Raw genomic sequence first — 23,964 nt, forward strand, 5'->3', positions numbered from 1 at the left:
GAGCAATTATGATGGATCTTACTCTAGAGAACATTATCCAGTACAGCAGTCACAGGCAGCTACATTAATTAAAGCTTAATAAAATATTCAGTTGCACACTAAGGGCTCAACAGGCACATGGAGCTAACCATTGAACTGCACAGCACAGATATGACTATTTCTACCATTGCAGAAACGCCTAGTGAACACAGCCACTCTAAAGTTATTAGTAGTTTTCAAAAAGAAAAATCTTAGGATGTAATGGATATAAGTATTTTTTTTCTCAGCTGTATTCTAAACACAAATTAAGCTTCTGTCTTCTGTTAATGTCTCTGATTAATACTAACCTCTTAAAAGCCTATTTGGGGAAATCATATTCCCTTTTTTTTTTAAGCTAGAGAGGAAAAACTGAATTTTTAATAAAATTAACTGAAATGTGTAAGTCCTTAAGAAACTGACATTGAATTTGTCTCTTTATTCTATTTGTATAATACTATTGTTACAATTATTTCTATTCTGGGATCTCAAAGCAATGTATTCCTTGAGGCAGCAAGAATATATGGAGACGAGGTTAAGAGTAATACTTGAAATCATTTCTAGTATAAAATTTCTGGAGAATTTTAAGAATATCATTAGCTTAGAAAAATTGTTTATACCATTATACAAATTTTAAGCTGTCCTTGCATGGCAAATAAAGATCTAGTGATTATAATTCTTTTTAAAAAAATCAGTACCTCTTAATTCCGAGGTTAATGTCAGTCACTGACTATAGTGTACAGTCCATGGAGGTGGCTCAGTTCTCTGTTCTAACCCAGCCAGTACATTGCCAGGCACCCAGCAGATACTCATGCAAACTGAGTAATTAATCAGACAATTTATTCGTTCAATAGATTTTACTAATTATTTTCCAAGTCTTTTACAATCTTAATGCCACCCCCCCCAAAATAACAGTATGCCTCTCCAAATCTAATAAACTCCAAAAAACCAAAATGTATATGATATTTAAAAATATAAATACTTAAAAAATTTAAGACTATAAAAATTCAGAGAATCACATCATCTGCCAGGTAAGTGTGTCAACCTGGAAAAGTAACTGATTTACTTTTAGAAACCGGTATTAAAGAATCACCATTTAAGCATGATTTCCTTAAGTTATGTTATTTTCTTACATGGCTTCCAACTCATTTCATATAGTAAATTCAAGTCCACAGCAAAGGCAAAAACTTGCCAATCTATCTCAATAGGAATATTAGCCTGTTTACTTGGAAATCGATGATAAAAAGTTTAAGCCATTTTAAAAAGAGTATGAAATTGTGTTTGCTCCTATAATGCCATGAAATCTAGAGTCCTTTACTTGACAAAAATCTCTTGTTGCAAATATATACCAAAAGAGATTTATGTATAAAGGAATTTTAATAACTGTTTTACATGTGTGGCGCCTTTAAAACTGGATTTGAAGACTGAATAAGTTATTAATACTAAAAAATAAAAACAAAAACAATGGCCAAAACAGGAAAGATTGAGAGTGCCTGGTGAGTCATTTGATCAGATATGTCAGTGTTCCTAGGTAGCTCGAATAACCTTGTTGTGGATATGAACCACATGTAATTTACTTGATCTCTCAGAGACAAAGCAACAGGAAGGCAGGAGCTGGAAGTCAACAGATTCACCATATGAATCAAAATAAAACAATCTGAACACCGCTGCCTCTGCTCCACCACAATGTAGCACTGTCAGGTTCAGATTTAACAGGCTCGAGTCCACTGCCAGCACAGCGCACGCTGACTTCACTGAGTCACTGGCAGGGACACTGGCACCTGCGCAGACTGCGGGGCGGGAGACCCGCTGCTGACGGCTTGCGGAGGCACGGCGGCCGGTTCCATCTTGCTAATGTGAGTGATGAATCGAAGACGGAGTTTCAAAGCTGGTTTCAAATTACAGATAATCTTTTCTACCTAAAAAACAAAAGCACGTTAAAACATACTTTCACCAGAGAAGTTCAATTTCCCACTTTTAATGAAGTGACTTACACATTTCTTGAGACAGGAAACCAGGGAGTGGAACAGGTGGATAAGAAGTTCTCTCATATTTTGTGTTTTAACAAAAGAGATAAAACTATTTCCTTCTTACCTGAAAAAAGCATGTGTTGTCCCTCACACACGTATTATATATATGTACATTTGTGTATGTGTGTCTATCTATATATGCATACACTTAACAGAAACATACTCCCTGACCTAGACAGCCAGTCATCCTCCTGCCAAAAGCTAGTAGAGTTTACACTGGGGGTTCTACACATCCACCAAGGGACTCATCCTTTTAAAATGCCATCTTTACACAAAGCACATTTTATTTCAAAGATCTCTGAATAACTCATGTTCAAAACATTTATCTATACAGTTAACTTTTTTTGGTTTTGATTTACACCTGGAATTCAAACTAAATCATATTAGACTTACTATTACTTAAAATGCTTTAAAGAAACAAATACATCAAGCAGTTCCATAGCTTTCTTAGCTTTACTTATATATTCTTGGATCTCACCAGGAAAGATCGGTCCATTAAAAATCCTTCCTTTCTGTATTCCCTTGTGTCAAAGTTTCTTAGGCTCAAATATAAGGAATATGCTAAAGAAAACATTTCTGTATTGGTTTCCACTTGACAATCCTATGGAGGTGTAAAGGAGTCAACACCCTACCAACTCCACGTCGCCAGCTTCAAAGAGAGAATCCAGAAGACTAAGATTCTCATGCTAACGTGTATCAATGTATACTCCTTTCCCATTCTAGAGAGAACTAACATTAAAGTATGGAGAGGAGGTCACTTAACTTCACCTATTTGCCCTCCCTCCACCCTTCTAAAAGAGCTAAGATTCTGGTTCCCACAGACAGGAAACTCAGGATATAAGTATTTAAGGAGGTCCTTTCCACTTGGAGACAGCCCTCCCAGGGAGTGGCTCTTTATATGCTGGGTCACAACTTAACTTCAACTTCACCACTGTGCATACCTTTTAAAGTGACACAGAACAAATTTAGTATCTATTCCAAGTGGCAAACCCCCACCCCCTAAATATTTAGGATATAATTACTTCCCTCCGTTCCGTTCCGTTCAGTCGCTCAGTCGTGTCCGACTCTTTGCGACCCCGTGGACTGTAGCCTACCAGGCTTCTCCGTCCATGGGATTCTCCAGGCAAGAATACTGGAGTGGGTTACCATTTCCTTCTCCAGGGGATCTTCCCAACCCAGGGATCGAACCCGGGTCTCCCGCATTGGAAGCAGACGCTTTAACCTCTGAGCCACCAGGGAAGCCCAATTAATTCCCTAGAACTTTAAAAAAATCCAAGTTCAACACCCTCAGTTTTTAAATACCCTTCATTAGTTATTCTCCTGATCCTCCTGGTTTTAATCTTGTAGTCACACTGCAATTTGTCTTATGGTCTTACAGTGTACCCTAATCACTGTGGGGAAAACCAGGCTCTGCTTCGCTCACAACACAAGGCCTCTCTGATCTTTTCAGTAGCCATGCTGTACTGTTTCTTCCTGATGAGTTTACTATTAATATCCTCAGGTCATTTTCAGATGTTTTGTTGCAAATGTCAAGGGGGAAAAATATGAGAAATTATAATAGGTGTTTATTTTTTTTTAAATTGGCAGACGATTGCTTTACAGTGTTGTGTTGGTTTCTGCCATACAATGTGAATCAACTCAAGTATACGTATGTCCCCTCATGTTTAAGTTTTCAAAACTAAACATCAATGGAAAATAAAGTGAACTTACTTGTTCTTTCACACTGTCACCAGTAAACATATACTTCATATGATACAGGAAGTCACAGATGGGATCCATGTAGTTTAAGTGGGTGCTACACTGGTCCACATTCAGCAACATGTCATAAAATGCCACACCAATCTATTTAACAAACAAAATTATTTCAATCGTCAAAAATGGTTTAATCATGACGCAGATGGTCTCCATGACAAGAAGAGCACAGAGGGTAACATCCTTGATGAGTAACTGTCACTATCGCACAAACCTCTGTGTACACGAGTGATACGAAACTGCTTGCATTTATAATGGAATTCAGAGTGCCACCACCTGACCCCAAATAGGGATTAAATACACTTTCTCTTCCTAATTTAAAATTGAGAGACAGACAAACCCCTTTTCTGGAAATCATCTCTCAATTTCTGGGATACTTGGCAGTCTCAGGGAGCCTTTATGGACTGTCCCTTCTTAGTTCCATTGGGTGTCTCACACTTCAAAGTTCTATATTTGGCGCATTCTCTTTTCTCTACACTTTTGTAATAGGGGATCAACTTTAGTCATTTCCACGACTTTAAGGAATTCCTCTGTACTATAGTGCACATGCTCAAATGCACTTCTCCGTCTTTAACTTTCTTCTCAGCCATGATGATAAGTATTTTCCCCTGCATCTCCAGTTCAGCACATCCCACACCAAACTCAAAATAGGCATACTAAGTTACGGGGATGCTAAGGCCTCGAACATTGCTCTTAGATCTGGCTAAACTGATTTTCCTACTAATGGTAATGATATACAGTTTGAAAAACACTAGGAAAGAAACCTTAATATACATTTTAGAACTTAATCTTACCATTGAAAACCCAGATTAAATTTTACCTCTATCATACATCGAGTTCTCTCTTGCTGAAACCTTTGTAAAAATGGTCCCACAAGGTGGTACACATAAAGCAACTGGAACTCAGTCTTCACTATAGGAAGAAGTACTTCAGTGAGAAATCTAAAATTTAAAGATAAAAATAAAAAATTTCTTGTGACTTGAAATCAGTTAAATTGTTTGATTTTTGTTAATACAGCTGATCCAAGTATTTGTAAAATTTGTAATAATTTTTTTAAACTTAATTTTAATTCTGGTAACATTTCTAATTAATCTCACATCTCTCACTGGCTCTTCTTTTCATTTGATTATTGAAAAAAATTTACTTCAGATTTAGGAGTTGTTTTAGGACTTCCCTGGTGGCTCAAATGGTAAAGCGTCTGCCTACAATGAGGGAGACCTGGGTTTGATCCCTGGGTCGGGAAGATCCTCTGAAGAAGTAAATGGCAACCCACTCCAGTACTCTTGCCTGGAAAATCCCATGGATGGAAAAGCCTGATAGGCTACAGTCTGTGGGGTCGCAAAGAGTCAGACACGACTGAGCCACTTCACCTTACCTTACCTAATAGTACAATTACTGAAAGACGGAACGTGAATTATTTGAAATAAAAAGAGAATAACCTAATATAAAGACCATTCTCAAGAAATTTAAATATAATTAATACAATTACCTAGTCAAAAAATAAAAATCAGAAGATAGGCTAGTATCAGGTATGCAGTTCAAAAGGCAAATTTTGGGATATATTCTGGAAAAAGCATGCCTTTGATAAAGCCCATTGAACTGATAAAGGAAAATGGAATACCAGATTATTGCTTATACATATAAATTAATTTTCTTCAATCAATTCTGACTAATGGAGGCTTTCTGATACCTAGAAACTACTTACAACTTTTACTGTGTAAGCTATTCCACTGAATCAGATATATACCCCAGGTGTACATGAGATTAAAAAATAAAAACAAAATAAGTCAAATGTCTTTAGGAAATCATAATACATACTTGGGAATGAGAGAAAGCTGCCCGATGCTGGAGTGGTGCCACACTGCATGCGCCAGAGCTAACGTGTAGCTACAGCTCATCTCAGAGTAGGACTGATGACAAGCGGTGAAATCGAAGAGGCGGAAAGGATAGCCGACCCACTCTGTCTCCGACGTCAAGCTGGGACTGCTGATAACACTCACTATTCTATCGTGAAGGACAATCCAATACGGCTCCTATAAAACCAAGAAAAAGCCTGTTGAAAAACACCATTTCTCTAGTAATCCATTCCATACCCAGTATTCTACTCCAAAAGCCTGAAATAACAGCACTTTCTCATTCTTTAATGTTTTCTATTTATCCAGCTTGTCTTTGTGTGGCTTCACAATGAGTCAAATAAAGTCAGTAACAACCTGCGGAGAAGTGTCTGTGAGTTAAGAGAGCTCCAGGCATTACTCTGTCCAGTTAACTTAATAGTTGATATTTACTACACGGTAAATTGACTTTACCTATATTTACTATACAGGTAATGCTGGTACACATTTATAATTCACAAATATGTATACATGTATATTTTGAAGGAGTGTACGGAAAAAGTGATTCATAAAGATGCATAATCAAACAAGTTAGGAAAGCACAGCTTGAGACAATATTACTGACACTCAAAGATGTCAGACGTGTGTGTGCTGCTCACTAGACATGTGTGGAGGTCACAGAGGGAGACATCGCATGAGTGGAGAAGTTATAAAAGGCTTCGCTGAAAAAGCAAGCCCTAAGTTAGCAAAGAATGAGCAGGCTTTAGAGAAGGTAACAGAAGGAAAAGCGTCCTGGTATATTATCTTATATGGCAGAAGTACCTGAAAAATGTGTCAACAAGCATCATTTGCAGGAGTAAAGGATAAATTAGAGATACCAAGGGAACATTTCATGCAAAGATGGGCACAATAAAGGACAGAAATGGTATGGACCTAACAGAAGCAAGAGACATTAAGAAGAGGTGGCAAGAATACAAAGAAGAACTGTACAAAAAAGATCTTCATGACCCAGATAATCACAATGGTGTGATCACTCACCTAAAGCCAGACATCCTGGAATGGGAAGTCAAGTGGGCCTACAGTTCAGTTCAGTTGCTCAGTCATGTCTGACTCTTTGCGACCCCATGAATCACAGCACGCCAGGCCTCCCTGTCCATCACCAACTCCCGCAGTTTACTCAAACTCACGTCCATCAAGTCGGTGATGCCATCCAGCCATCTCATTCTCTGTTGTCCCCTTCTCCTCCCACCCCCAATCCCTCCCAGCATCAGAGTCTTTTCCAGTGAGTCAACTCTTCCCATGAGGTGGCCAAAGTATTGGAGTTTCAGCTTTAGCATCAATCCTTCCAATGAAAACCCAGGACTGATCTGCTTTAGAATGGACTGGTTGGATCTCCTTGCAGTCCAAGGGACTCTCAAGAGTCTTCTCCAACACCACAGTTGTAAAGCATCAATTCTTAGGAAGCATCATTACGAACAAAGCTACTGGAAGTGATGGAATCAGAGTTGAGCTATTTCGAATCCTAAAAGATGATGCTGTGAAAGTGCTTCACTCAATATGCCAGCAAATTTTAAAAACTCAGCAGTGGCCACAGGACTGGAAAAGGTCAGTTTTCATTCCAATCCCAAAGAGAGACAATGCCAAAGAATGCTCCAACTACTGCACAATTGTACTCATCACAAACGCTAGAAAAGTAATGCTCAAAATTCTCCAAGCCAGGCTTCAACAATACATGAACCGTGAACTTCCAGATGTTCAAGCTGGATATAGAAAAGGCAGAGGAACCAGAGATCAAACTGCCAACATCCGCTGGATCATCGAAAAGCAAGAGTTTGAGAAAAACATCTATTTCTGCTTTATTGACTATGCCAAAGCCTTTGACTGTGTGGATCACAATAAACTGTGGAAAATTCTGAAAGAGATGGGAATACCAGACCACCTGACCTGTCTCTTGAGAAATCTGTATGCAGGTCAGGAAGCAACAGTCAGAACTGTACATGGAACAATAGACTGGTTCCAAGTAGGAAAAGGAGTACATCAAGGCTGTATATTGTTAGCATGCTTATTCAACTTATATGCAGAGTACATCACGAGAAATGCTGGGCTGGATGAAGCACAAGCTGGAATCAAGATTGCTGGGAGAAATAACAATAACCTCAGATATGCAGATGACACCACCCTTATGGCAGAAAGTGAAGAAGAACTAAGAGCCTCTTGATGAAAGTGAAAGAGGAGAGTGAAAATGTTGGTTTAAAGCTCAACATTCAGAAAACAAAGATCATGGCATCTAGTCCCATCACTTCATGGGAAATAGAGAAACAGTGGAAACAGTGGCTGACTTTATTTTTTTGGGCTCCAAAAACACTGCAGATGGTGACTGCAGCCATGAAATTAAAAGATGCTTACTCCTTGGAAGAAAAGTTATGACCAACCTAGACAGCATATTAAAAAGAAGAGACATTACTTTGCCAACAAAGGTCCATCTAGTCAAGGCTATGGTTTTTCCCGTGGTCATGTATGGATGTGAGAGTTGGGACTATAAAGAAAGCCGAGTGCCAAAGAATTGATGCTTTTGAACTATGGTGTTAAAAAAGACTCTTGAGAGTCCCTTGGACAGCAAGGAGATCCAACCAGTCCATCCTAAAGGAAATCAGTCCTGAATATTCACTGGAAGGACTGATGCTGAAGCTGAAACTCCAATAATTTGGCCACCTGATGCGAAGAGTTGACTCATTTGAAAAGACCCTGATGCTGGGAAAGACTGAAGGCGAGAGGAGAAGGGGATGCCAGAGGATGAGATGGTTGCATGGCATCACTGACTCAATGGGCATGAGTTTGAGTAGACTCCAGGAGTTGGTGATGGACACGGAGGCCTGGCGTGCTGCAGTCCACGGGGTCGCAAAAAGTTGGACATGATTGAGCGACTGAACTGAACTGAAAAGATATAGATACATAATATGTTAGGGGTCAAAAGTAGATCAGATTTAATTGGAAAACTAAAGTTGGATAGGAAAGTGGGACCAAGGGATGCAGGGACCCATACTCAGGTAGATTTATTTAGATCTGATGCAAAAGAGGCACTGTAGATTTTAGAAGCAATAATAAGGTGAAAAAAAAAATGAAACATTTCATTAATTGCATGATGACCTTGTATAAATCACAATGATTAACTCACTGGTAGGGCAGTGATGATCAATCCAATGGCATTCATCCATGCTGTAATGTTCTCTCTTGGCACTAAAGGCTGACTATTAGTTGGGAAAAAGAACAAAAAGGTAAAATTATAAAAACATTTTATATGGTTGACACTGGATCTTACTTTGAGAATATATATAATTTGGGAGCTGACAACTGATCTATTTCAATAAAACTACAATGGATTTTTAGTGAGTAAAAATATAAATAAAAGCTAAGAAAGGCTTTTTAATTTTTTCAATTTTCTTCTTTAACAGTGGTTGCTGAGCTGAAAGACTATTTCACTAATTTATATTTATCCTCCAATCATTATCCCCTACTTTATATTGGCCTTTACAAAGAAAATCTTGAAAGACTATCTTTAGGGAGAAGTTAACATTATTCCTAAGTTAAATGTCAAACAGCTAATAAAGAGCAGAAGTAGGAACAAACCCAGGTTTTCTGCCTGTTCAGGGCTCATTCCGTTTCACCTTTATCCCTAAGACAAGATCTGGAACCTAAAGATAGTCACTATTCAATGTGTCCTAGCCTTGGGACAACAGGTGTGTCTCACAGCTCCAAATAAAATATCATTCTCTTACACACTGAATCTTATTTCATGAAACAGGATACACACCTCTTCAGGACAACATTTAGAAGAGCATTTCCAACATCTTGGCCGGAAACAGCCAAGGCCATGAGTTCCACACAAGTAACATGCAGTGCGTGGGCAGCAGGGTTGGGAAACTCATTGAACCTCCAGTCACAGTTTGGGAATGGACCAGGAGACTTGCCAGCCATCGGTGCAGACGATTAAAGCAATAACTGGTTGATTATTCTGAGATTAAAGGCTCATGTTTGTATAGTGTTTTACAGTTTTCAAAGGTTCAACATGTAAACATTTCATTTGATCATCAATATATCTGATTACGAGCCCTCAATAAGTGATTTATTGGAGAGCTTAAGAGGCAAACAATACAATCTGAATACAAATAAATCTGACATGTGTTGATAGCAACCATATGATCAACCACAGGTATCAACGACTAGTCTTATATAAGCGGGGTCTTATTACTGTGACATGACAGTTAATAGATGCAACCAAGGTATCCAAAGCCTTTATCAACCTATTTTAATAGTTGTAGGAAAGTTATTAAGAACATTACTTTCTCATGAGCAGCTCTTTTACTTCAGGAAGTAATTCCTGTGTAGGAAAATTAAATCAGGCCTATATATGTAAAACTGCTCTATTTAGTAAATAGAGTAGCATAGTGTATAGACATATTAAGTATAGTGGGTTAATAATTTAAAACAGAGGTAAAGAAAGAAAACACCAATATAGAATCTTTTTCACTACAAAAAAATGTTTTACTATTATCTATTAATGTTTTCAAAATTATTCAGGGATTTATTTAAAGCAATAAAGTTCTATGTTCTCCACAGAACAAATGCATGTACTATAATATATAGTATATTTATTTAGGAATGTTTTTCTTTGAAACAGATCTCTTCTCTAAGGTTTTGTTTTTTTTTTTAAATAAAAGTTTTAATGCAGTAAATTTCTGCCTATCTGGCATTATGCTGCTAATTTAAGACTTCAAAACCTTTACAGAAGTAAAAATTAAAACATAAAATGTTCTAAAATAAGTCTTAGAATATATAAAAACTTTGGAATATTTAAAATTACACTATAAGTTCACACAAATCAACATACAGTTATTTCTGTAGAGTCTGGAAAATCACAATAAAAAGGATATTATCTACTAGTCTGCCAATCAATTTGCAGTAGTAAGAGTCGTCTGGGACCCAGGGATTGTCTTCTCGTGCATTCATAGCATTTTTCAGGTAAGTGTCACTTAGACACCAGCCCTGTGGTCGGTTATCCTTGAGTGACCCAATGATTGCATGGACAAGTTTTCGTTTGAGACTTTCACGATTTCTCAGGTGCATTTCATAATAGTGCAGAGTATTATACAAATAAGTCACTGGACGATCTGCCAAGAAGAAAACAGGTCACTACAATGTTTATCTGGTTACTGACTACTGTGAAAAACTGATCTATTCTCAAGAGTGCTAAAAAATGCTCAGAAGATTATAAAACTATTACACATGTTAGTCAATTGCATACAATGGCTATTTTTATTTTAGGACAAGGCAGAAGGCTTCTAACAACATACACAGCTTCTACTGAAGGATACCCATCTCATTTAGATGTAGCAATTCCACTCCTGGAATTTTCCTGCAAAAATGATGTACGTGTAAACAATGTAGCTGCAGCCTGTTTATACTAGCAAAAGATTAGAATAGCCTACATGATAAAAACAGGGGACTGGTTAAGTCAATCAATCATGGCATGTATGAAGCAGCTTTGTATGATCTGACACAAAATAACCAACTGTAAAACCTTATAAAGGTTAATAAAAAAAAATGTGTATATTATATTTGTGAAAAAAATAAACTACCAACCCCAGAATATTTATGGTAGGATACACAAGAAACTGGTAACACTGACTGCCTACAGGGAAAGAAAGGGGGAGATACAAGAATAAGCCAGAGGACAGGGGTGGGACCAACCACTTTCACTGCATCAGGTGCATATATTATCCAATCCAAAAAGAAAAGTAGTTTTAAAGGAAAGCTCCCTTGAACTTCGTAACTACTCTGCAGTGCTAAAATGCAATTCAGACTTCTGCTATGAAGGGAGATATCCTAGATAAAGGAGATAGCTTAGATCAAGGACTAAGAAGAACTGCCCCCCACCCCCGCCACCACCCCGCCTGATAAATACTCTCTATCCCCCTACCGTGGCTGCTCCAGGACTTCCATGTTCTGTCACTGACTTCACCGTTCTCGGTTACCAGCTCAAAACTTTAGAGTTGTCCTCGATTCCTTTCTTTTGATATTCTCCCCATAACTGGTCTACCAAGCTCAGTTCCTACTCTTGACTCTCGCTCCCTTCCTTCTCATTTTCAGTGTCACCATATTTGGTTAGATGCTAACGGACTCAAGTCTTTGAAATGGCTTCCTCCTTCCAAGACATGCTGCTACTAGAACTGGACTCACCTTTCTAAAATAATGCTTTCCATACCGTGACTTTACTCAAGAACTTCTAGTTAATTCTCCATTATCTGTAGATTATAAAATCAGAACTTCTCAGCCTGGCATTTACAGTGATGAGTTGCCAGGTACAATTTAGCCCAATGAGGCAATTGTTTAAAAAAAAAATGCCTTGTTTTTAATACCTCCATGATTTTTCCAGCCTATTTTGCTCTCTTTTCCTGTTTATAAAAATCACATACATAATAGTTCAAACTCTATCCATCCAAGAAACTTGCCAAGATCCATTTAGTTCACAGTAATATCTGTTCTGAACTCATACTTCTCTCTTTCTGTACTGATTTGATAATTAATCACACAACATATAAAATAAAGCATCTCTTGCATATTATTTATTTTTGCTATAATTTACCTATTGATATTTTTATGTTGTCTATTTTATATGTCAAGGTATCATCAAATAGCACTTCTCCTGAAAATGCTTTTATTAAAAATTATTAAAACCTTTAGAACTATTATTATTCATATGATCATGCTCAGTCTACTTCTGTCTATAGAGAGCTTAGATGGAATTAAAATTTGAAAAAGCTCACCATGAAATTTATATAAGCCTCCCAGGTGATCTAGTAGAGTCTCCAATGATTTGGATACCGGGAGCAACTCTAAAAACCTGTGGATTACTATATCAAACACTGGGAGGAATCGGAGACACACATTTCCAAAATAGATGGGCAGATATGGAGACTGTATCGGCACAGGAGGATCAACCTGCTCCGCCAGGCCCTCAAAATAGAGCTTCTCCGGGTATTTCTGTGGAAGTGAGGAAATGGTAAATGTTTAGGGCATCTCTTTTAAATTTTCTTAAAAAAAAAAAAAAAAAGAGCTAAATAAACCTGCCATTTTCCAAAGAATATAAAACTGTGTTTGCTCTGGCAATGCAATGAACTCTAGAGTCCTTAACAAAAATTTCTATTCTCCTAAAGATATACCAAAAGAGATTTACATATGAAAGGACTGGGTTTAACTCTTCATTTTCTATTGTAAGTACCCACACCTAATAAAACTGTAGTTTCAATTTGTTCTTAATATTAGAGAGACTCTAGAACCTCGAGAAAGTTTAGGCAGCTAAGTCACTTCTACATAGATTGGACAGAAAAGAACAGACCTGCAGAGAAAACAGCCAAGTCAATTAGCCAAAGACCTAAAGTTTGGCCTTAAAAAGGATGAACTGAAGCACTAATTTTAATTAGTACCTTGTGATAATTCATGTGCTTGGTGTGCCAGTCATTCTGTAGCCAGTGTTCTGGGGAATTTTCCTTCACAAAGTCACTTACTCGATTTCTAAAATCATTTGGCTTGAGTAACAGCAACTGAATTATGAAATAACAAACCTGGGCTTCATTCCCTTCGTGGCTACGCATGGCCTTTGGAGAAAAACAGAACAATTAAATGAAAATGACCAACCTATGCAAAAGAAAGCCTCCAAAGAGCCTGAATTTGAAACCAGTAAAATCTTACAATTAGAACTTTATTGTATAATCCACCCCAAAATAATTGTTCAGCATTCCCCAAACATGCCTGACCCCTTTTTGCCTAGTTTTGGCTCTCACCTGGAATGTCCATCTTTAATTTTTGAAATTTAGCCCTCTCTTCAAGACCCATCACCTAAGTAGATGTGATCTTTCAGTGCTGCCTGGTAATACTTGGCCTACACCTCTAACTTTTTTATTTACTGATTCATAGACTTACCTTATTTCCCTTACTAGACTGTAACCATCTTCATATCTATGCTCTAGAGCTGAGAGGTGAATGTTAAGCACTTAAACCCTTCAAGTATCACTACTATAGTATTAAAACATGTAGCAGTTTCCAGCCTGATTCAGTGATTTTTCTTAAAATTTGGCCTGAAATAGACATCAAAGTCAGGAGGAAAAAAACCACTTGGAGAATACTGGGTGACTATAAGAAGCATTCAGTTTCTTATATATTATGGCTACCAAAGTATACATAAATGATTATTAGCACTCTGAAAAAAAAACTCAAATGACTGTTTGTTTTTTTTTTACTACTTCCTGCCTCTTCTAGGAGTTTTTAAGAATCATCTCAGAGCATCACAAACCCAGGACCACATCTGTCTTACTTCTATACCTTCTGTACATACAACATAGTAGATATTCAATACATGCTTACTGAATGGATGAATAAAGAAATTGGGGAATCTTTAATTCCTTAGGGAATTGATAGCAAAGTATGATTTACAGTATAAATTCATTAAATTGTTAAAAACAATATGGGGCTTCGCTGGTAGCTCAGCTGGTAAAGAATCCATCTGCAATGCAGGAGGCCCCAGTGTGATTTCTGGGTCAGGAAGCTCCCCTGGAGAAGGGATAGATAACCTACTCTAGTATTCCTGGGCTTCCCTGGTAACTCAGGCAGTAAAGAATCTGCCTGCAGGAGACCTGGGTTCGATCCCTAGGTTGGGAAGATCCTCTGGAGAAGGGAAAGGCTACCCATTCCAGTATCCTGGCCTGGAGAATTCCATGGACTGTATAGTCCATGGGGTCACAAAGAGACGGACACGACTGAGCAACTTTTACTTTAGTAGGAACAACATACAGTAGATCAGCACAAGATCCATTAGTCATTAACACTGATCCAAAGAGAATGAGACTGCTTAGAAATCTGTTCTTAAGTAAGTGTATTCTTACCAGGCAGAGAATTAATCTGTCCAGTGTAACAATGTTGTACTTCCATACCATATCATTAAGAATTTCAATGCATTTGTTGAGTTGCTGACCTCCAGCTGACGTAGAGAACTCGTATACCAGGAAATCTGCAAATGTTCTCACATGGACTACTAAGGCCCTGGCTCCAATTCTCTCCAGTACTCTGGAAAGCAGAGAGTAAAAAATAAATTACACTGCTGTATAGTATAATGAACTGACAAATGGAATGCAGATCTAGGTTTTTGACTTACCTATAGCCAATCTGATTAATATGATCTGTTTCCAGGAGCATTTTCCAGAGCAGACAAAGGAAGAGAGGAGGAGAACGTTGAGCAGAAAAATGGGTGATGATGTCATTTTCGTTGGTCATTGACTTCCATTTCCTATACTCCTCCTCCACATTTTTTTTCAGATTAAAACGACTCTCTTGAGGTACATTATTTTGTTTAAAGAATGCCTACAAGGAAGATCAGAAGTTTATTTCAATGGCTATAGTAAAAAGGGCACTAGCTGCAGAATCAAGAAACCAGTTTCAGGCTTGACTCTAACACTAGTAAATTCCATGTGCCCTCAAGTAACTCAGTAATCAAAGCCTAAATTTCTATATTGGGAGAATACAAAGGCTCTGATTAGATTATCTGTAAGATTCCTTTCCTAGATTTTCTAAACAGAAATTCCAATTCAAACTTTCTTCTATCATCTGTTGATACTTCTGCTCATCTTTGAAAAAAGAGAAAAAGAAAAAGATGTATGTACTCTTCGGTTACATATTTTAATATCCCTATGAGGAAAAGCCATTACACTAGCCAGGTGGTTCTCAGAGTATGGTCCCCAGACCATCAGTATTAGCCTGACCTCAGACCTGTAAGAAATGTGAATTCTTGGGCCCCATCTCAGACCTAATGAATCAGAAGCTCTGCAGCTGGTGTCTAGGAGGCTAGCTAAACCACCTCTCCAGGGGGTTCTGATAAGTTTGAGACCTATTGTTCCAGTCCTATTAGAAGTTATAGAAAACAGATGTTTACTATGCTTAAAATTTTCTTTAAAAAGTAGAAGACAGATGAGGTTTTCCTTTCTCTATATTATAATAGCCAAGTTTATAGCTTTTCTCTCTGTGTGATTAAAAAAAAAAAATCTGTCAAATGTACATGTGTATATTCTGTAAAGCTCCACTACACTGTGTTTCTCCCCATTACTGTTCAATGAGAGAGAAAGAATTGTTTAGGTCATGTGTTACATCTCACAAGATTCTAAAACTGTTAACTAGTAAGATGAAGCCATAACAATTACAGTTTTAGAGACACATCCAGTCCTTTATAGGACAAGAAACAACTCAAGAGATTTTGGGAGTAATAGCAAAGATTTACAAAAAGAGAAATAAAAGTTAATTTTCTTTGGATGTCATCAAAACTCTCCAGAATAACATATTTAAGTGAGAAGACTGATTTCATATACTGTAGATTCAATAATATAATTCAAAACAAAATTACCTGTAGTGGGCCTGGAAAACAACTAAGAGTATGTGAAGCCCAATTATGAGGAGTAAAACTCATGATGGTCTGAAGTATGTCTTTACACCAAGTTCCCTGAATTGAATCAGAGCCTGTAAAAAAATCTAACACAAACAAATAAATGTAACCTAGATATAAAAGATCATGTCCGTAATTCATAGACGATATCACAGAAAGTTTGTCACAAGTTTGTACAGAGAATTTCACTGCAGAGCATTCATTCATCACTTAACCAGTAATCACGTCAGTAAATAAGAAATAAGATAACCAGTGAAAAAACGCAAAAGACATTCGGTACATTTTTTTAAGATTACAGAACACCAATGACATAACAGTGGTACAGGCCCACCATGGCTGCTCATTTAGTTCTCTCCTGACAGTGAGGAATTAATCACTTTACTGAGCCAACGAAACAGAACTGTTAAAGTACAGCAGATATCTTTTCCTGTGATTGAAACACCTATAGTCTATAATCCTCTAAATCAAAGAGGTTTATTTATGCAAAATAAGACAGTATACACAAATGTATTTGAGGTTGCTAAATTCAGTAACTATTTCTCTAAAATAGCCATTCTCAAAGTGTGGTCTGCAGACTTTGTGGGTCCCCAATATCTTTCAAGGATTTGATGAGGTCAGCATTATTAAAATAATAATAATAATACTAAGATACCATTGACCTTTTTACCATGTTGAAATGTGCACTGATGGTGCAAAAGCAATGGTGGGGAAAACTGCTGGCCGCTGGAACAAATCAAACAGTGGCACCAAATTATACTCAAAGGCATTGTAATCTTCACAACACACTCTTAGCAGGAAAAAAACTGCCAGTTTCACTAAAGACTATCTTGGATCAGCCCTTAAGTACATCTGTTTGTAACATCTTGTGTGATAAAATGGAAGTATGCATAAGGTGTTCCAGCTACATATTAAAGTATGAAGGTTATCTTGAGGAAAAATACTTTGTGATTGAATATTGGGTCAAATTAGCTCTTTTTTCATGGAATCCCAATTTTACTTGAAAGAACATATAGTTTTTCAGATTTGGGCATTAGGCAGATATTTTCTTGAAAATTAATAAAGGGAGCCTCTAACTTTAAGAAGAACAAATGACTGTATCTTTCACCAATGATAAAATTTGATCTTTCAAGCGAAAATCTGGATTTTGGAAAACTTGTATCCACTACTACAAGCCTAATAGCTTTCTAAAACTTAAAGACTTTTTTCCTAATGAAATTTGTAGAAAGGTTAAGAATATAATTTTCTGATACGGTATAATGAAATGTGTCAACATTTATAAGACCTACCTATGTAATCAAGCAAATCAATGTTTTCCAAAAAACCAATCCATAAAGTTAAAATATGCATGAACACAAAATCCACTAAATGTACAAAATAGATCAGTGGATTATAATGTGACAGAGTACAGAGTTCCCTGATAGGGCTTTGGATTCCACATTGCAATGAACATTTAAGAAACTACCAGTTTTTCAATTTTGTGTGATAATAAAGCAGATTCATAGTTAGCTGAAAAAGCTATTTAAAATACTCTTTCCCTTCCCAACCTCATATCTATGTGAAACCACATTTTTTTTTTGTTTTTTACTTCAGTTCAGTTCAGTTCAGTTGCTCAGTCGTGTCCGACTCTCCGCGACCCCATGAATCACAGCACGCCAGGCCTCCCTGTCCATCACCAACTCCCGGAGTTCACTCAAACTCATGTCCATCGAGTCGGTGATGCCATCCAGCCATCTCATTCTCTGTCGTCCCCTTCTCCTCCTGCCCTCAACCTTTCCCAGCATCAGAGTCTTTTCCAGTGAGTCAACTCGTCGCATGAGGTGGCCAAAGTATTGGAGTTTCAGCTTTAGCATAATTCCTTCTAATGAACACCCAGGATTGATCTCCTTTAGAATGGACTGGTTGGGACTCTTTTCCAACACCACAGTTCAAAAGCATCAATTCTTCGGCGATCAGCCTTCTTCACAGTCCAACTCTCACATCCATACATGACCACGGGAAAAACCATTGCCTTGACTAGACGGACCTTGGTTGGCAAAGTAATGTCTCTGCTTTTTAATATACTATCAAGGTTGGTCAGAACTTTCCTTCCAAGGAGTAAGCATCTTTTAATTTCATGGCTGCAATCAGCATCTGCAGTGATTTTGGAGCCCCCAAAAATAAAGTCTGACACTGTTTCCACTGTTTTTCCATCTATTTCCCATGAAGTGATGGGATCAGATGCCATGATCTTTGTTTTCTGAATGTTGAGTTTCAAGCCAACCTTTTCACTCTCCTCTTTTACTTTCATCAAGAGGCTTTTTAGTTCCTCTTCACTTTCTGCCATAAGGGTAGTGTCATATGCATATCTGAGGTTATTGATATTTCTCCCAGCAATCTTGATTCCAGCTTGTGCTTCTTCTAGCCCAGCGTTCCTCATGATGTACTCTGCATATAAGTTAAATAAGCAAGGTGACAATATACAGCCTTGATGTACTCCTTTTCCTATAATAACATCTACAATAGGTGAAATGTAAGAGAATTCAGCTATATTCCTTTACACCAGACATTAAATTCAGCTATGTTCCTTTACACCAAAAATTACATTATTTATGTTAACATGCAATAGGCTTTTTATTCTTATTTTTAAATGAGTCAGATCTTAAAAAGTCCTACTTTAATACCTAATAAAGCAAATATCATAGATATAATCCATATAAACAGAAAATGTTTGGGAATTTTAATCATTATTATTATTATTATTTTTGAGTATGAAGTGGTCCTGAGACCAAAAAGCTCAGGAACCATGACTTTAAAACGATGTCAGATGACTAAAAACTGACGTTCAACCAAGTTAAAATGGTAGTACAGAAGAACCTGCTTTAATGACTGAAATGGTAAAGATAACCAAGTGAGAAGAATCTTTTCAATATGTCACCCCCCACCCCCCGCCCAGTATCAGGAGACACAGCACCCTCTGACACATTCGTTCCTGCTGCTGGTGGCTGTGTGTTCACTGTACCTGTTACGTGAGTTGCTCTAGCTAGGGTCAGGATCAAGGCGCGGTTCAGTTCTTCGGATTCCGCTGAAAGCACCGTCTTGGGATCACTGAGGAAGCGTGTAAACTGCGGCTGTACTTCTGAGCTACCTAGTGCTGTTATAAGCCTGAGTGCAGTGCTCTCAACACTGCAAGGTGGGAGAACAAACACAATCATGAAAAAGTTAAGCTGCATATAAACTCAGAACTCAAGAATTAAATGTAATTCTAGGTTAATCACAATGGGGAAACATGCAAACTATAAATTTCTCTTCTTTGATTAAAAACAGACTCTTTTGTGTGAAAATAAGCTTTGCTTAACTTGTTTTTTTAAAAACCTGAGGTGAAAATTTAATAGCAAAAATCATCTGACATTTTTACCCATCTGAAAAAGATAGTGTGTAGCTTTAAGGACTAGAAAAAAATGTCACCTGGATACACAGCATTTCAAAAATGACATCTTTAAAAATTTGGAATATATTTTCAATTAGAGCAAAATCGAAATGACATGATACTTAACCAAAACCTAAATAAGCACTATGTCAAAGGTCGTGGAAGCACTTGTTCTCAGTCCAAAAATCCCCAAGCAATGATTCAACTATCTTAGTAGGTTTCTATTTAAGCTGAACTCTACTTTTTCTATACTGGAAATAAAACACTCCAGAAGCAGAGGAATTTAATGACAGTGAATATTATAAGGTAATGGATTAAGTTCACCATCTCGAACAAATTTTCTAACAAATCCAAGGAAAGACAGTCTCCAGTGAGCTCACCAGAGATGGAGCTGGTTCTGGTTTGTTTGTGCAACTGCAGCCAAAGTATGAAGATGACTTAGGAGCTGAACTCTGTAATGGGGCTGAATGTGGTGCATCCGGTAGCTGAACATCTCAAGAAGAGTGTGCAAGATACCCCAGGCATGAGACTTAAAAACAGTTGGCAGAAGCTGACCTTGAAAAAGAAGAAAATTTAAGACACCAATCAGTAAAAGCTATGAACGAAAAGATACTTAAAGAAAAACCACATTGAGTAAAATCTATGCAAAGATTTTGATCATGAACATACACACATGCCAACACATAGATACACACATACATTTCCCCAATTTTCTCCATAATTTGTACTTTAATTATAAGGAAGAGGACTTCCCTGGTGGCTCAGCTGGTAAAGAATCCACCTGCAATGCAGGAGACCTAGGCTCGAACCTCTGAAGAAGGGAAGATCCCCTGGAGGAGGGAACGGTTACCCACTTCTGGCCTGGAGAATTCCATGGACTGTATACAGTCCATGGGGTCGCAAAGAGTTGGACACAACTGAGCGACTTTCACTTTCACCTTGTAAGGAAGAAAACTCAGATTCTTATTGCAACACCAAGTGTGCATTTTTCTTTGGAATTTGAAAAATGATAGTCAAGTTCATCTGTGAAAGTAAAGAGCCAGGAAGTGCGGAAAATTACTCTAGACTTCCTCATGTCTTAATTTATTTTTATTTAGTTATCGTTTACATTATTTTAATAAAGTTAATGTTCCCAACCTTTCAAAGCATGAGGATCATTTTTTAATATACAAATTATATCATACCCCATCCTTTCTGCTAAGAAAGCTTAATTTGACTTTCAGTTATCTGGAAAGAAGAGTAACCATGGTTAAAATGATACTGCATTGATAAAAAATTAGAATTACCACAAATCAGAAAGACACTTTCATATTAGAAAGTGTTTATTATTTAGAACTTCATAATAACTAACAGACATTGTAATGTAGGAATTGAATTGTAATGCAATTGAATTGTATTACATTGAATTGCACTGAATTGTAACGCAGTGCAGGAACATGCCTTCCGTACTGCCAGTCAGACTTGGAGCTTACTGCTGTCCCAGGGCAAACCAGCAAGCCAGCCAAATGGGACCATGTGCTTTTTGATTACAGACAGGTCTGTCGTGTCCTGTTTACTGCATCCCAAGCACCTAGTTCAACTGCATGCCCCACCCCCGACCCCCACTGTTTAACCACAATTTTTAAAAAATGCATCCCATTCCCTTGACCCTCTGTGAAGGTCTTATCCCTCTTGTTTGCTCTATTTTTCTCTGTAAGATTTATTTATTTTATATTTCAATTACATATACTTTTTGTCTGTTTTCCTTGAGGGGATCTCTACAATGAGAGTGACTTCTGCACACATCTATATTCCTAGAAACTAGAAAAGTGTATGCTGAATGAAGAAAAAGGTATAAAACACCAGAAAATCCTGTCTTACTGATAAATCCTTTGATGCCCAAAGATTCTATTTCCATATAGACCAATAAACGGCTGTAAGTTTCCACTAGGGCTGGAGCCAAGGCCACACTGGACTTTGCGTGAGCAAGTTTTATCACTCTGGTAGCAATGCTGTGGATAAGGCTGAGGAGAAACAACAACATAAAACAAAATAAAAATCCAGATTTTTAACATAAATACAGGGATTATACCACTTATAGGGAGCTTGGTATAAATTTGAACTTTCAGCTAAAATGAGTCAGCTTTGTTTTTGTCATTGAGGTTATGCAGGACATATGGTAGTGATGCACTGTATAACCTGAGACTGATTCTGGTCTCCATGTTGCTTTCAACCTGCAACGGGGTCTCTCTGTTCACAAAACAGCAAAATTTGGGTACAACTCATAAGAATGGAATAAAGAAGCTGTGATACATATATACAATGGAATATTACTCATCCATAAAAGGAACACATTTGGGTCAGTTCTAATGAGGTGGATGAACCTAGAACCTATTATGCAGAGTGAAGTAAGTCAGAAAGAGAAAGATAAATATCGTAGTGTATATATACATGGAATCTAGAGAGATGGGACCGATGAATTTACTGGCAGGGCAGCAGTGGAGAAAGAGATGCAGAGGACAGACTTATGGACACAGGGCAGGGGAAGGAGAGAGTGAGATGGACGGAGAGAGTGGCACGGAAACTTACATCACCATATGCAAAAGATACAGCCAATGAGAATTCGCTGTATGACTCGGGGAATTCAAACAGGGACTCTGTACCAACCTAGAGGCACAGGATAGGGAGGGAAATGGGAGGGAGGTTCAAGACGGAGGTGACATATGTATACCAATGGCTGATTCATGTTGCTATTTGAAAGAAAACAACAAAATTCTGTAAAGCAATTATCCTTCGATTAAAGAATAAATAAGTCTTTTTAAAAAAATAATATGCTTGAATGGTTTTAGACTGTTTTTCTTTTCCAAATAGGTAACTAAAACCATTTAAGAAATTAATTTTTGTTACAGAACCACTTAACAAATAGCTGCAAAATCCAAATATTAATTAACAGGACTACCTGTTAATATAAGGTATTAACAGGGCTATACTCAACTCCATCACATACGCCAGTAAAGTGCATGTATGATTCTAGCACAACATTTACTGTCTGAAAAAAAGAGTGGCTTTTCTAGAACCAATGCTCTCCCGACCCGGAGGCCCACACACAAATTCTCTTTGACCTATGCAGTGTTTGAAACTTGAGTCAATATTTAATGGTTGAAAGTCCAGAAATAAAAATCTGGATTTCTAGCCCTTTTCAAAAAACATTCAGAAGAACTAACTACATTAGTATGCAGTTTAACATAACAGAAATTAGCCCAAGTGGCAGTACTGTGAGTTGAGCCCCACACACTCCAGACATTCACAATCCCTCTCTATACACAAGATTCCTGGCACACTGTTACCTGACTTGCCTGCATGCACCACCAGGCACCACTCACATAATCAGCTTAGCTCCTGTGGGTACATATGGGGCCTTTCTGTCTTTTAGAAACCATAAATGTCAATTCTAAAAGCACTCCTATATATAGTCATTACAAGAAAGGTATTACAGGTTTTGCATCCCTGGATGCAGTAATTCTACTTCCAGCAAATTATTTAATAAAAATGGAATTATGGATAGGTGCAAAGACAGCCAAAAAAATAATCCTCATAGCCATTTTTATAACACTAAGACACTGAAAATAATTTCAGTATCCAACAATATGCAATTGACTGAAGGATCATATATAGACCTAAAAAAAGACCTCTATGTAGCAATTAAAACAGATGGTTCTGAAGAGCACTAGCCCTAAGAAGAAATTTAATTAAAAAATGAAAATAAACAGGTATTTAATAGAGTTGGATACAACTTAGCAACTGAACAACAACAATGAGAAAAAGGTGGCTATAAATAGTACTGTAGTTAAGAGCACATTTTGAAAAAAAAAAAAAAAAAACCCTATAAATTCATATATATATACACAAAGAAAAAGGACTCAGAATACATATATATAAATGAAATTTTACAATGCTTATTTTTCAAGGAGGGATTACAGCAATTATTTTCATTTTCTTCGGGCTTATATGTATATTCTAGAATTCCCATAATAAACAATACCATTTTTGTTATAGGATAAATCTAAAGGTTTTTAAAAATATCTGACCATAAAATATACACACATAATCGTGAAATCAAGTCTTTACTACGTTGATATCAATTCCCTGACATAAAACCAAAAAATAAAAAGAATATACCTCATTTTGGCATGAACCGTCAGTGAATCCAGGAGGTTCATTGGTAAGGGTGTAATAGATCCTGAAGCCAAACAGCTCGTTCCAGGAAGTGGTATCCTCATAATTCCATTTCCATAAATAGTTTCCACCAGAGCTCCCATAGGTAACGTAAAACATTCTGAATTTGTAGAGTATGCATTACACAGCAGGGCGATCTTATAGTCATTCATTTGTAAACTCTTATTTCTAAGACTCTGCTGCAGGAACCTAAAATTTCAAGTTCCATTAAATACAAAAAAATGAAAA

General features: G+C 37.3%; 1 protein-coding gene across 2 annotated transcripts in view; it reads right to left on the minus strand.

The window, feature by feature from the left end:
- Window positions 1-853: 853 nt before the first annotated feature.
- MED23 (mediator complex subunit 23) overlaps window positions 854-23,964 on the minus strand; it is a 45,211-nt gene continuing 22,100 nt past the window's right edge. For both annotated transcript variants that reach the window (XM_055433136.2, XM_055433135.2), the window contains 16 exons: window positions 23,680-23,925; window positions 21,382-21,524; window positions 19,902-20,076; window positions 19,114-19,277; window positions 16,077-16,201; window positions 14,838-15,043; window positions 14,569-14,749; window positions 13,114-13,284; window positions 12,454-12,670; window positions 10,561-10,797; window positions 9,441-9,606; window positions 8,805-8,877; window positions 5,616-5,830; window positions 4,618-4,738; window positions 3,756-3,887; window positions 854-1,934 (listed from right to left, as the gene is read on the minus strand). In XM_055433136.2, coding sequence (XP_055289111.1) covers window positions 1,767-1,934; window positions 3,756-3,887; window positions 4,618-4,738; window positions 5,616-5,830; window positions 8,805-8,877; window positions 9,441-9,606; window positions 10,561-10,797; window positions 12,454-12,670; window positions 13,114-13,284; window positions 14,569-14,749; window positions 14,838-15,043; window positions 16,077-16,201; window positions 19,114-19,277; window positions 19,902-20,076; window positions 21,382-21,524; window positions 23,680-23,925 — 2,740 coding nt within the window. In that variant the 3' untranslated portion in view covers window positions 854-1,766. The remainder of the gene's footprint in view (window positions 1,935-3,755; window positions 3,888-4,617; window positions 4,739-5,615; window positions 5,831-8,804; window positions 8,878-9,440; window positions 9,607-10,560; window positions 10,798-12,453; window positions 12,671-13,113; window positions 13,285-14,568; window positions 14,750-14,837; window positions 15,044-16,076; window positions 16,202-19,113; window positions 19,278-19,901; window positions 20,077-21,381; window positions 21,525-23,679; window positions 23,926-23,964) is intronic.

This window comes from Moschus berezovskii, chromosome 10 (genome assembly GCF_049115385.1).
Source record: "Moschus berezovskii isolate FMDL1 chromosome 10, NW_MosBer_1.0, whole genome shotgun sequence".
Classification (NCBI taxonomy): domain Eukaryota; kingdom Metazoa; phylum Chordata; class Mammalia; order Artiodactyla; family Moschidae; genus Moschus; species Moschus berezovskii.